At 34.1% G+C, this 15,884-nt stretch overlaps 1 protein-coding gene across 6 annotated transcripts in view; it reads left to right on the top strand.

The window, feature by feature from the left end:
• LOC149801422 (tubulin polyglutamylase ttll6-like) overlaps window positions 1-15,884 on the top strand; it is a 156,081-nt gene that overhangs the window by 113,472 nt on the left and 26,725 nt on the right. For 4 of the 6 annotated variants that reach the window (XM_089955530.1, XM_089955524.1, XM_089955529.1 and 1 more), the window contains one exon: window positions 4,393-4,440. The exons of 1 other annotated variant lie outside the window; for it this stretch is intronic. In XM_089955530.1, coding sequence (XP_089811656.1) covers window positions 4,393-4,440 — 48 coding nt within the window. Of the gene's footprint in view, window positions 1-4,392; window positions 4,441-12,772; window positions 12,797-15,884 lie in introns of all 6 variants that reach the window. One more of the 6 variants, XM_089955527.1, reaches the window with a different exon arrangement.

Here is a 15,884-nt window from a genome sequence, read left to right as displayed (position 1 = left end):
TCTCAAAACACACATTATGATTCCCCAAAACTCCCACAACACTATCCAGGAATATGACAGATATTGTTCCTTATGTACAGGAGTTCAGTAGGATGTAAGTCTCATAGTTTTGGAAAATGGCATAATTATTCTGAGCTGATTAAAGACGATGAACTACATCACTCCCATTGTCTGAAAAATTAGACAAATTTGGACACCCTATTAGTAAGAAACACAAACTGGTGACAGTCAGGTTAGAAATTATAAAATAATAAATGAAATGATGAAGTTTTGTACATTTTTTATATTATTGAGGCTTTTAATTTTTAAAATCATTGGAAGGTAGGTGAATACAATAATATATAATAAACTCAAAGCTAAGTTAGAAACATGTTGTATGTACTGTTAGCAGCAGTAAAATTACAACCAAAATCTCAATGCAGAGCCAAACTAAGAAACAGGTTGCATGTACTGTTAGCAGCAGTAAAATTACAACCAAAATCTCAATGCAGAACCAAACTAAGAAACAGATTGCATGTACTGTTAGCAGCAGTAAAATTACAAGCTAAATCTCAGTGTAGAGCAAAACTAAGAAACAGGCTACATGTACTCGTTGTTTTCATGTGTCATCACAAAACTTGTGTACTTTCATACCCACCATTTTGATTTCCTAGTCATGCAAACTGGCACCTAACAAAATTGTTCTTACCATATAATTACGAAGGGACGTCTCATTCTCTGTGTCAGGATATCTTAATACATCTCATTTTGTTTGTCAGGATATCTTAATACATGTACATCTCATTTTGTTTGTCAGGATATCTTAATACATCTCATTTTTTGTGTCAGGATATCTTAATACATTCTCATTCTGTGTGTCAGGATATCTTAATACATCTCATTTTGTTTGTCAGGATATCTTAATACATGTACATCTCATTTTGTTTGTCAGGATATCTTAATACATCTCATTCTTTGTGTCAGGATATCTTAATACATTCTCATTCTGTGTGTCAGGATTTCTTAATACATCTCATTTTGTTTGTCAGGATATCTTAATACATCTCATTTTGTTTGTCAGGATATCTTAATACATCTCATTCTGTGTGTCAGGATATCTTAATACATCTCATTCTGTGTGTCAGGATATCTTAATACATCTCATTTTGTTTGTCAGGATATCTTAATACATCTCATTCTGTGTGTCAGGATATCTTAATACATCTCATTTTGTTTGTCAGGATATCTTAATACATCTCATTCTGTTGTAAACATCAACCACACAAGACCAAATGCATGACTTTTCCCCTTTTTTCTTCTAGTAAAACATTTAAATTTCAACCATCTTTGTTATATTTTTCATAAACATATAGATCTATCAAACTAATGGATACACAAACAATTAGAAACATAATGATTTTCAATTTTCATTGGCTGAAGTAAATCATTTGGTTATCATTCAGATTAAAATGCCAATCTTTATTAGATAATTTCATATTTCTAAAAGCATTTCAAGAAACTCGGTTTTGACATTCAGCACAAAGTTATGTTCTGTTAGGAACATGTTTCATTTTAATAAACTGAAGATGAAACTTCCTTGCATAGTTCTTGCTTTCATTCAGTATCATTGTGCATCCATTATCTCCACCACAAATACAATATTTGACCATACTAATTAAAATTGGTTTGGCAGCTGTCTTTGGCACAAGCACTTATTTTCCCAAAAAGTATTTGCACATGAAAGTTCTGGCATAATACAATTGCTATGAAATTTTAATCCCATAATTGATATTATATCCTAAAGATCATTGTCCAAAAATACTCTTTCAGGGTGACAATCTTAGGAACATTGTACAAAATATTTTTTTAAAAATATAAATATTGTCTATTTGTAAAAAAATAACTGCATTTCCATTTGATAGCAATATGCACGATTACGGTTCAGCTTCAGTATTCTGTCTTTTGATATAAGCCAGGGAACTTCTAGCTTTAATTTTACTTTTGTGCAATTAATTTCAGGTATAATGTATATATTATTTCAATGAAGAAAATATCCTTATGGACAATTTGATCAGATTTTTATCTTGAATATTCATGATGACTGATGGTGACAGAAGTTTGCTAGGGACTCAAAATGGTGGTGCAAGATGCATGCACATTGCATTGTGTATTTGCATACACAATCGTGATATCTGTGAATACAACCCACTGTTAGCAGTAGTAAAACTACAATCCAAATCTCAAACAATATTACAACCAAATTCTCAATGCAGAGCAAAACTAAGTTAGAAAAAGGCTGCAAGTATTGTTAGCAACAGTAAAATTAGAACCAAAATCTCAATGCAGAGCAAAACTAAGTTAGAAGCAAGTTGCAAGTGCTGTTAGCAGTAGTAAAAATTACAACCAAAATCTCAATGCAGTAGTAAAAATTACAACCAAAATCTCAATGCAGTAGTAAAATTAATTACAACCAAAATCTCAATGCAGTAGTAAAATTAATTACAACCAAAATCTCAATGCAGTAGTAAAAATTACAACTAAAATCTCAATGCAATAGTTAAATTATAACCAAAATCTCATATGCAGAGCAAAGCTAGAGGATTGAAAAGAAATGTTAAAGCAAAAAGTGATTTGCATAAGCCACACTTACAAGTCACTTGTTACCATGTCTGCAACACCCAGCAGAAAATTCCATAAGAATTTGTACAAAGAATCTCATTGGGCAGGTTGTTTGGAATATGGGGAGCAACAAGTCCAAATGAAGTCTTGCAATACCTCAAATGGCTTTTAATTGAAGATATTCATAATTTCAAATTTTGTTAAGTATCAGAGAAAGTTTGTTTAGTTACTTTATACTCACCTTTATGGTAAGAAAAATGTGGGCCTTTTATTGCCAGAAAATGTATAGGTTAATTAAACCATACATTGGCTATTGAAGTTTACTTAGGTCTCTGTGCTGGCACACATGCAAACTTATTTCAGTAGGCTCTGAATAAGAGAGTTTCGGTTTTTTTTCTTTGGATGTAACACTAGTACATACAAACTTGAGCTATTGAAAAAAAATTCAATGATCTGTATGCAACTTAACACTCTTGTTTGTAGTCTGTATTCACTTTCTAATGGAAAAAATATCGGATCGAAATTGTTCAAATCCGAATTGTTTCTAAGTCTATTCTAAGAGTCGAGGTGTCTTTATTAAGCTGCTTTTTTGTTAAATGTGGTGGAGTATGATTCTGCTAAAATTGGATTCATAGTTGATTCAAAAGGCTTAAATGAAAATCAAATTATGTAAATTTAAAATACACATTTGTATAAAGCTTTATTTACCTCAATTTTGAAAGTGGATTTTTCTACAGATTGTCCCAAATATATTGCCACGACATGTCCAGCAAGAGTAATTAGAATTTCAGGAACCAACCCCCCACACACATGGATTAATTAAGGGACCCCTCTTGATCATACCTAGAAAGATGTCATATGTTTCATACAAGTAAATTGTGGGCTGAATACAAACCTTAGTGGAGATTAAAATGGTTACTTGTCAACAGTAAAAAAAATCTGCCTGTTGTAAATTTCATCTGCATAACTAGTTTTTAAATTTTTAAAACCAGTTTTTATCTTTGAAAAAGCACCATGGTTTAATTAGATTTACTGACCATGTTTATATTTCTGCTTTTGAATATGCATGCTGATAACACGTTTTTAAAACAATTTTCATATGTTTTGTCCATATGTTAACCAGAAAAAAACATACTGATGAATTTTCAAGTACCTCCTATGTTTCACCAGTGGTCAGTAGAGTATTATTTATTCATAATTCTTATTGACCAATAATCAGTCTCAAGCCAGACTGTGTGTCATTTGTTATCTAATTATTCCTGGTCACTCTGCCATAAAACATGACTGAACATTTTGAGTAATGCAACTCCAGATTTGGAAATATTACTCAGAATGGACAAATAGGTATGCACATTGACAAGGTGAAAAGGTCTGTTTCTGGATTGTTTGAAATTCAGACTAAAGGTTCACATATGTCACTTACTCTTTATAACTGACATTAAACATTTGATAATATATTTTTTGTAACAATTATTATTCTTTTTTGTTAAAGTGCATTCTTGCAGGTATGAGCTGTCCCAAGCATAAACATCATTCCTGGCATGTAATGATGTAAAACATATTGTCATGATTTTAATTCTGATAAAGTATTTTTGAAAATGAGAAATGATTGAAACAAAGAACACAAGAAACTGGCTTTAAATAAAGTAACTACTAAATATGAGACATCATAATGCTTAATATTTTCATTTTACAAGAATCTTCATGCTTGGAATAGTTCATATAAAGTAGGTACGCACACTGACTGTTTTTAATCCCCCAATTTACGTTATTTGTAATCTGTTTACAACCCAGGCACCAGTCGGACTATGTATAATAATGCCATCTGGCAGTATCATCTAGGTATGGTTAAATGTAGACCAACAAGCTGGTTGTTGTCATGATAGTTCATGTAGCTGCTTTGATGTGCAACTGTGCTATAGTCACTAGAAAAACAAAAAGTTCTTAGTTTCCATCACTGTTGAGAGCTTGTGAATGGAAGCTGATACATCAACAGGATGCAAGTAAACCCATCAGGAGACACAGATTTTATTTTATGTATGGTTTGCAGATAACTTAAAATTTTATGCCAATAATAAATGTATATCAAGGGGAGTGCACTCCATAAGACCATATGTCATGTATAGGTCCAAATAATTGACTTTTCAATAACTTAAATTTTAATTTTGTCCACTTCAGCATTTTGTGAATTTTCAAAAGCATATGGTAATATGAGGTTCATAAAATTTTCTGTTCCATTTGATTAGCAGTTCATATTTAACTGAGATTGAATGCACAGACAGCATGATGTTTTCTTGAAGTAGTGCAGTTGTATGTCATAACAGCAATTTGAAGTGTCAAACTGTTTTGACAGCCAGCTTGTGGGACTAGACAAAATATAATGGTGTATGTCTGCTCTCTTTACTGTAAATCATTATATTTTAGTGTCTTCAGGTTTCTGCAAATGTAGTAAATTTATCACACTAGCATCATCAAAGTTTTTGTGAGTAAATGTTGCTTAACATTTTTTTTATTTTATTTATAGTGAAAAATATTTTTGGGAATATAGTTTTTCATCAAACTGACTAAAATTGTTTGATTTACAGTAAATACTACAGCTCTTCTACCACATACTACACTAATGCAAATCTGCTCATAGTATGTAGCAACTACGGCCCATTAGTACTTAGAGCCTGCTCACAGTATGTGGCAAGTAGGGCCCATTAATACACAAAGCCTGCTCACAGTATGTGGCAAGTAGGGCCCATTAGTATTCAAAACCTGTTCACAGTATTGTAGCAAGTAGAGCCCATTAGTACTCAAAACCTGCTCACAGTATTGTAGCAAGTAGGGCCCATTAGTACTCAAAACCTGCTCACAGTATTGTAGCAAGTAGGGCCCATTAGTACTTAAAACCTGCTTTTCTAATTTATCCTAGAAGGAAGAGTAAGTTTAGTAGACCCTGTAGTTAAGGTTTGGAAGGTGTAATTAGACTGTCTCACAAAATTTCAGAATCTTTGGATTAAAGTTGGCTAGTATACATGCTGTAATAACCAGTGTAGAAGGTATACAGTGGCAGATCAATATAATCGGGGCAACAAAATTATTGTGTTTCTGGTTTACTTTTTTTTGTTTATCACTTAATAAAAGACCAGTCCTTGGAAGAGAAATCAAGTTTGCTGAACATACTATGAATGTTCTTAATCCCTTTGACAGTAATTTTTGGTATTCCACAGTGTGTTTATGTTACAGAGATGGTTGGGACACCAGACACATGGCTATTTTTTTTCAGCCTCATAAATTGAAAGTTCTGTATAGTCCCTGATATGCTGGCTATCGAGATTTTTGTTTTCCTTAATGGGATGTGAACTATACATGAGTGAATATAGTTGATTAAGTTTATGGAAAGGAAATAGAATTTATTTGCTTTTGGATACTCATGCTTTGAATCAGTAGGCCCACTATGCTGTTTTCACCTTCACACAGCTATGCTTTGTAAAAGCACAGTATTTCTAAAATTTATAAAAATAATTCAAGGCTTTCAAATATTTAAAGTTTTCAAACCAGCCTTCTGCGTCTCATTGTCAAGACTGTTGTTTCTGTTTCCACTCAAAATGGTAATCCGGCACCATTCCAGATATATAGATTAAAACTAAACATACGTCTTGGTGACCATGAGCAGATTCATCCATTGTAATGCCTGAATGTGGTACGAGTGTTATTTATATATCCATCTTAATCTGGGTATATTACACTAAGGCATTGTCCATCTGTCTGTCAGACCATCAACCTTTGCTTGCTCAACCCGTACCTTCATAATAGTTGGAGAGATTTTCATGAAACTTGGCCCAAGTATTTATCTTGATTAGACAGTGTTCATTTTCAGTACCCAGTATCCCTACCTCAAGGTCAAAATCACAGCTTGGGAAAATGTATTTATGTGACTTGCGTCCTTGTCCAGTCTTTTTTAACTGATAACCTGCTGAAATAATATTAATGAAACTTGGCTCAGTTATATATCATGCCTAGATTTCATGTCACATACCAATGCCATGCCCCCTGCCTTAAAGTCAAGGTCCCCACGATGGAAAGTATAATTCTTTGACTTGTATAATTGTCTAGAATATAACATTTGAATCACTGAAGATATTGGATGAAACTAAGACCAGTTATATGTCATGATTAAACAGTGTGTCTCATTCAATACCTATGCACCCTGCTTAAAGTTACAGCAAGGGAACATGTACATCAGTGATCTCTATCCATGTGAAGGTATTATTTATGAAGCAATGAAGATGCCTTAATGTTCTTTAGTTCTATATATCTTGACATATTCACAGTCATGCCCCTTGCTTCAAGATCAAGATCACAACAAACTATAAGGCAAGTCAGTGGCCTGTTTATCTTCTCTCTCACTTTTTTAACCCCTACAGGTGGTTTAGTGAAACTCTTCCCATGGTCAGGTTCACAGTTTATCATACAGTAGTGAAGTCTCTAGCTCAGGGATTAAGGTCACTAGATGGTCATATCATTAAGGGTCACTAGCATGGAAAAGATCACTAGATGGTCATATCATTCAGGGTCACTAGTAGGGAAAAGGCCACTAGATAGTCATATCATTCAGGGTCACTAGGATGGAAAAGGTTACTAGATGGTCATATCATTCAAGGTCAGTACTACGGAAAAGGTCACTAGATGGTCATTTATTTCAGGGTTACTGGTACGGAAAAGGTCACTAGATGGTCATATCATTCAGGGTTACTAGCAGAGAAAAGGTCACTAGATGGTCATATCATTCAGGGTCACTAGTAGGGAAAAGGTCACTAGATGTTCAAATCATTCAGGGTCACTAGTATGGAAAAGGTCACTAGATGGTCATATCATTCAGGGTCACTAGTATGGAAAAGATCACTAGATGGTCATATCATTCAGGGTTACTAGTAGGGAATAGGTCACTAGATGGTCATATCATTAAGGGTTACTAGTAGGGAAAAGGTCAATAGATGGTTATATCATCCAGGGTCACTAGTATAGAAAAGGTCACTAGGTGGTCATATAATTCAGGGTTACTGGTAGGGAAAACGTCACTAGATGGTCATATCATTAAGGGTCACTAGTATGGAAAATGTCACTACATGGTCATATCATTCAGGGTCACTAGTATGGAAAAGGTCACTAGATGGTCATATCAGTCAGGGTCACTAGTATTGAAGAGATCACTAGATGGTCATATCATTCAGGGTCACTAGTATGGAATAGGTCTTTAGATGGTCATATCATTAAGGGTTACTAGTAGGGAAAAGGTCACTTTATGGTCATATCATTCATGGTCACTAGTATTGAAAAGGTCACTAGATGGTCATATTCAGGGTCACTAGTATTGAAAAGGCCACTAGATGGTCATATCATTAAGGGTCACTAGTAGAGAAAAGGCCATTAGAAGTTCATATCATTCAGGGTCACTAGTATGGAAAAGGTCACTAGAAGGTCATATCATTCAGGGTCACTAGTATGGAAAAGGTCACTAGATGGTCACACCATTCAGGGTCACTAGTAGTGAATAGGTCACTAGATGGTCATATCATTCAGGGTCACTAGTGGGGAAAAGGTCATTAGATGGTCACACCATTCAGGGTCACTAGTAGGGAATAGGTCACTAGATGGTCATATCATTCAGGGTCACTAGTAGGGAAAAGGTCATTAGATGGTCATACCATTCAGGGTCACTAGTAGGGAATAGGTCACTAGATGGTCATATCATATACCATCTGCAGTACAGTACTCTTGATGAATAGGGTGAACACTATGGAAAGACCCAGTTTGCTAAGTGGCTGCTTAGCAATTTATCAATTGCTGCTGACTACTTTATGCACAGACTGATTCACTTATTTGAAAACAGAAGCACCGAAAGGATTGATATGTATGATCAATGCATGTTAAAGCAGGGTGATCAACATTAGGAAAGACTATCACCTTTGGTCAGAACAATTGAAAGTCTTGGCATGGAGATAAATAAGTTTAGTCTGAATATATATAAATAAAATTTAAAACAATCATTTTCATCCAATATTTAACAGTATTGTGGTTTTATTTAGTGGGTGTAAGGTGCAAAAGTATGATGAAACCTTTTGGACAATGGTCTGACATATGTGTTAATAAGCACTGCTACTGGTTTATTGAAAGTAGATTTACAGATGAAAATTTGGTCTTCATATCTTGGTTTTATACCACATCAGAACTCAAAATACTTTGACTTTCATCATTTTGGGGTGTTCAGCTTTTGTATATTATCTTCATTGACATGTAATATATAAAAAAATTAACAACTGTTTTCCTTAAAACATCTTTCAGCATTATTGTTCTGATTGTTTAATTCTTGAAGTTGTTGTTTCCAGATGGATGTGTTTGCATTATTTCAATAAATGTGCACCTCCTATTTCATATGTTATAAAATCTTTTATATGTATGATTATAATCATTATTTACTTAAGGCAATTTAAAATATATAATACTAAGCTTACTTGTAGTCAGGCTAGATTGTAGGAGTATGTGGAGAAATGGGTCTTGAATGCTTTATCTACCCTGTAGTATACCCTGTACATGGATAAATCTAAGCTTAGGCAACTTAACCTTAATCCCATCCATGCTTCATTAGTGGCAGCACATTATTGTGTTAGATTCTCCTCAAATTAAAGTGGATTTGAAAGATGATTTTTTAGGGAAAATAAAATGTACATATTCATTTACAACTTGTTTTAATACCCTCACATCTATATAGGTAGGGATACATTGTAATTCTCATGTCTGTCCATCCATACATCCATCCATCCATCCATCTGTCCATCCATCCCTTCGCCCTTCATCCATCCATCCATCAATCTATCTATTGACACAGAATCTTGTTAGCTCAATGAGTTCTACATTTTTTGATGAATTGCCATCAAACTTAGTAAGGATCATCACCTGAAGATATTTGTATTGACAAATCACTTTGCTTGTATAATTTTTAAAAAAGTTATTGTACTTTTTATCTTGTTGCTTAATGGGTACTGTATTGTACTTGCTTATAAGTCAGGTCCAACTGCAAACTGTACAGACCCAGACTGATGGCACATAATGCACCAGCAGATTTGGGTCTCTGCAGTTTGTTATGAGTAATCAGTAAAATAAACAACATATAACCTGGTCTGCAGGTGCATTATGCTACTGCAGATCAGGATCTTTGTTGTCTGCAGTTTGACTCAACTTATAAGCAAGCATATATGGTATATGATACGATCTTGTTAGTGCAACTAGTCCCCCAGTTTTTGATGAATTGCCATGAAACTTGGTAAACATTATGTTCATCATCTGAAACGGTGCATATTAACAAATCACTTTAGCACCGCATTTTTATGGATTGCCATGAAAAATGGTTGATATTATTACATCACCTGAAGCTGTGCATATCATCAAATCACTGTGCCTGCAATTTGTGTAAGAGTTATTGCTCATCTTCATGTTCAGCTGAATGCAGTGTATGATGTGCATATCACCAAATCACTGTGCCTGCAGTTTATGTAAGAGTTATTGCTCATCTTCATGTTCAGCTGAATGCATTGTATGATGTGCATATCATCAAATCACTGTGCCTGCAGTTTGTGTAAGAGTTATTGCTCATCTTCATGTTCAGCTGAATGCAGTGTATGATGTGCATATCATCAAATCACTGTGCCTGCAGTTTGTGTAAGAGTTATTGCTCATCTTCATGTTCAGCTGAATGCAGTGTATGATGTGCATATCATCAAATCACTGTGCCTACAGTTTGTGTAAGAGTTATTGCTCATCTTCATGTTCAGCTGAATGCAGTGTATGATGTGCATATCATCAAATCACTGTGCCTGCAGTTTATGTAAGAGTTATTGCTCATCTTCATGTTCAGCTGAATGCAGTGTATGATGTGCATATCATCAAATCACTGTGCCTACAGTTTGTGTAAGAGTTATTGCTCATCTTCATGTTCAGCTGAATGCAGTGTATGATGTGCATATCATCAAATCACTGTGCCTACAGTTTGTGTAAGAGTTATTGCTCATCTTCATGTTCAGCTGAATGCAGTGTATGATGTGCATATCATCAAATCACTGTGCCTACAGTTTGTGTAAGAGTTATTGCTCATCTTCATGTTCAGCTGAATGCAGTGTATGATGTGCATATCATCAAATCACTGTGCCTGCAGTTTATGTAAGAGTTATTGCTCATCTTCATGTTCAGCTGAATGCAGTGTATGATGTGCATATCATCAAATCACTGTGCCTGCAGTTTGTGTAAGAGTTATTGCTCATCTTAATGTTCAGCTGAATGCAGTGTATGATGTGCATATCACCAAATCACTGTGCCTGCAGTTTATGTAAGAGTTATTGCTCATCTTCATGTTCAGCTGAATGCATTGTATGATGTGCATATCATCAAATCACTGTGCCTGCAGTTTGTGTAAGAGTTATTGCTCATCTTAAAGTTCAGCTGAATGCAGTGAATGATATAATTTTTGAGTATAACTAGTCTCACAGACTGAGTGGATCACCATGAAATTTGAGAATTGTTACTTTCATCATCTGAAGATTCATATGTCAACAAATTGTCCACAAATCATTTTCCTGCTGGGATTTTTTTTAGAGATATTGTTCTTTTTGACTTGGAGCCAGAGGTAGTATGACAATCTTGTGAACACAAACTGTTCTCACAGGTTTCAGTGGATTGCAGGTAAGCCTTGTATGTTTTGGTCATTATTCGAAGATATGTGCATTTAGAAATTGTTTTTCTTGTAATTTTGTTTGAGTGGAAGCCCTTGCAACTGAATGCAGGTAAAATGGAATCATTTGGAGGCAGTTTTATGTAACATTATCTGACATGGACAGTATTACAATGAGGGAATTTCATATGTGCTTCATTATAAGGCAGTGTCACTATAAGGCAGTATACTCCTTGGCTCCCATGGACACCATTATGATGAGGAAGTGCTGTAACATATACTTCATTATCAGGCAGTCTCACTATAAAAAGGTATACACTATGGCTCACAAGGGCAGCACTATAGTGAGGGAGTACTGTACCATGTACTTCATTATAAGGTAGATTCACTATGAGGCAGTATATTTTATGGCTCACATGGACAGCATTATAATGAAGTATTAGTGTACTTTATATACTCACTTATAGAGAAGTACAACTGCAAACTGCACAGGCTCAGATTTGCCATCACATAATACACTGGCAGATCTGGGTCTATGCAGTTTGTTTGGACAGAAACATAGAACCTGATCTGCAGGTGCATTATGATACAGCGGATCAGGATTTTGTTGTTTGCTGTTTGACTTGACTTAGAGTGTGTATGATATGTACGAATGCAGTATGGTTTAAAAGCAGGGAAACTATTCCCCAAGTCAGAGTACAATATGTTATGCCAGACATGGAACTACTCAGAATTGACAAATACAACCTTAGGATTGATTAGAATATTGGAGTCGAGTAAAGTTTTGTAACAGAGGGACCATATATTTTTAAATCAATTAAAGGAAATGGACAGTAGTTAAATTGACCATAATTCTTGATGAATTTAAATCCTGTGCACAGACAATTTTCCCTATAATTATTGCCAATGTGATTGCCTACCATCACAACATCCAGATAATGAGGTCATAAAACCTTTAAATGATAAAGTTTCATAATGTGGAATCCATTTTCAAAGATAATGTAAACTTATTCCTACATAGTAAAGAAGTGTTTCATGATAAGACCTCCACCTTTTAATTTTTATTTTTCAAATGTTGACAAGCTTTTATTTAAGGAAGTTTTTTTTATGGTATAAGTCATCCCTACCCCTATTTTCACAAATTTACAAGGCCTGTCCCTTGGGCTAATGGTTGAAGGTTTTTCCCATTGACTTATAATGGAAGAAATAAATATATAACATTCTGTTTTCTGCTTTTGCCATTCAATTTCATTCTGTAGAAAACTGATGCAAATTGTTTATTATCCTCCCCCCATGAATATCAGTTATATTCTGAAACTTCAGCTTTCAGGTTACCTGTGAAAAAGTCACTGACATTGAAAAAAATATTTTCAACCTATTTCATCACTAGACTCAGGCACTGCATTAAACTTCGTAACTGCATTGTAAATATATCTTGAATGTAAAATATTTTGTATTTTATAGGATCATTTATAAGGTCAAGTGGGTGTAAGTTGTTAGCGTTCCAAATGTTCGTGACGTTTCACTTTATTTCTTTCATTGTTGTTTCTTAATAACTTTTTTGTCATCATATTTTAATAAGATCAAATAACTCTCTCTTCATAGAAGTATCTTATGCAGCATCACAAACTGGATATTTTTTTTGCATAGATTTGAATTATCTGATTTGACCTAAACCAGAGTATACTGACATGGTGGGGGGAGGGAATTCTGGTATGGAGTAATTATTAATTTTTTACTATCATACTGTATCATTTAACTATTCAGGTGTAAAATTCAGCTGTTGTGAAACTTGATTTTTTAATTTTTAAAAAGCTTTTGTTTTACCAAGTTTTGTCTGACCTTGTTTTTTGGGTATTATTGTGAAAAATGTTCCAGATAAATAGCCAGATTATAGAAATAAATATATGAACAGAGGGAACTTGCCTGCATTGTTCTAGAACATTTTTCAGGTATTAGAAAATGTTGTAGGATTTTTTTTTATTATTATGAATATAATTATATGAACTTAATCTTGTTTGACAAGTACTATTAAGTACCTTATATTAATTTGAACTAAAACTGGAATAAGAGAATTAATGTTACTCAGTTATGGATTTGTTTGACTTCCATTTTCAAAAAGCGAAAGATATGTGTGCACACTAAATTTATGTTAAAGTTTTCTTGTATAAGAATCGTGCACTTTTGACTCTTAAAAGACTCAGATGGATTGTGGGAATTTAGTTTTAATGAATACATATATGTCATACTATTTATGGTATAATAGGTTATTTTCTAATCACCAATATTTTTATGAAATTGGCATAAAAAAGGGTAGTTTCATTGTTTTACATTTTTGGTAATAAAAAAATACAGCCACATTACTAAGAATAGATAAAATACTTGCAGTAACTTCCTAAAAACAACTTAATAGAATTTTACCAAATTTAACAAAGGGTATTGTGGCTGTAAAGTCTCTAATTTTTGGCTGAAGGGATTTCAGTCCCTCGTACCTATGGCATAGTGTCTATTTTCATTTACCAAATATAACTTGTATTGCTAATAATAGTAACAAACATATGGTTTTACTAAAATTAATAACAATGTATTTTGGCATTTGATGCCCAATTTTTTATATGACAAAGGAGGGGAAAAAACTTAAAGGAAAATAATTATACCTGATAATAGTTATCAACCTTGAATATTATTCCACTGTCAGTAGAAAATGCTTTGAAAAGGTAAGCACCACATTAATTCCTCTAATAATGTTCCATATGTTAATATAAATTCTCCAGTGACATGTAAAGGAAAGCAAAGGTAGAAGAATATTAGAGATTATTTTGAGTAGTATATTTAGGATGGTATAAAGGGTCATGAATATCAATATGTCTCTGGAGTTGTCCAGAGATTTTAAAAATTAGTATCAGTTCCAACCCATCAGATATTTTGTATACTTTGATTTGCAAATAATGTTAAAACGCTCACACATATGGCCTAATTGTTACTTAGCTACAGTACTTTGACTGCTGTTTTAAGTGGTTATTAAGGATTAGTGGTGGCCATGTGAACAAAAAAAGCTATATCAGGCCAACACAGACTTCTTGTTACTTTGGTATTAAAGACAGAAAGTCAGACACTCATTTATCTTTTTTCTCTTTGACTGTGTTTGCAAGATAATATAGTTCTTTAAAAAAAAATAATATATTCCCAGACAAGGCCTCAAGATTATGAAACCATTCTCATGCTGACTTATGACTCACTTCAAAGCTCTAATATCAGATTAGCTTACATCGACCAATCATACATTAGAAATATCAGGTAAGTTCAAGTTTGAAAGCGAGAATGAGAATGATTTTCTAATCTTGTAACTGGAATTGTTCTGCATGAAATATTGACTTTTGTATTCTAATTTCATTTTAGATGTTTGTTACATGTAAATAATTGTAAGTATGTGTTCAGGAAATCTTGAGCAGCAGGGAGGGCGAACAGACCGAAACTAAAAGTAGGATAAATAGATAAAAACAGTTTCACAAATACAGGAGGGCCAAACACACAAAAACAGTTTCCCTGGCGATGCTAGCATCGCTCGCGGGGTCCGTCATTGAAAAATCCATGATCGGCCCCCCCGCTGTGAGAAATCTTCGAGTTTCCAAGGAAACATTTTTATGTTAGCGGAATTAAATCATTGACAAATAAATAATGGCAAATATCGGAGAAGCACTTACTACTAGATTAGCTCGAGAACGTCTCGAAGCAATTCAGAAATTTCTTCCTATCCGTGATAGTGTCAGACAAAAATTACAACTAAGACAGCAAGCACGGGAAGTCTTTGCAGAATCCGCGGAGGAATTATTTAAACCCGTGACCAAAGCTACTGAGAAAGTTACAACTGTCATCAAAGAAGATCTTCTTCCGGTATCAAAACAAACTGCGACGCAGGCTGAAAAAATAGCAAGAAGAACTAAACAGACAAAGAAGATTTTACGAGATCTTCCAACTGATATCGCTGCGGCTCAACCTCCACCTGAAGGTACTGACGTCGCCGCTGGGGAAGAAAAACCAAAATCAGTAAAAGAAACCGCAGAATTGATTAAAAGATTTAAGGAAGATTTTATCGAAGAAATTAAAAATACTAAAAGGGAAGAATTACCTAAAAAAGTATTACACGGTTTATATAATAAAACTAAAATTTTAACCCCCACCCATGAAAAAGCAGCTGATGCTAATATTATCAAATGGATATATCGAATATATACAAACAAAAAGCAAGCTAGAGATGATGATCCAGATTTTATAAATTTTCATGAAGATTTAACAAACCTTCATAAGATACTAGTAAAACAAGCAAAAGAAGAACAAGCAAAACAAAAACAAATAGAACAAAAACAACCCGCCGGGTATCAACTTCCTCCACCTCTGCAACAACAGCAACAACAGCAACCTTCTTCTCGGCAGCAGAAACAAACTCGGCAGCAGAAAAAACAACCTTCATCATCTCAGCCACAACTTCGGCCGCAATCTCCAGAGGAAGAATTTCACGACGCACCAGCCGCTACTGGTAGTGGTCTGGGAAATAATTTTATTTGTCCTGATAATA

Source organism: Sinohyriopsis cumingii, chromosome 4 (assembly GCF_028554795.1).
Source record: "Sinohyriopsis cumingii isolate HCF-2022 chromosome 4, ASM2855479v2, whole genome shotgun sequence".
NCBI classification, from domain to species: domain Eukaryota; kingdom Metazoa; phylum Mollusca; class Bivalvia; order Unionida; family Unionidae; genus Sinohyriopsis; species Sinohyriopsis cumingii.
Note: the sequence above shows the minus strand (reverse complement) of the source record. Positions and strands in the feature narration are given on the sequence as shown.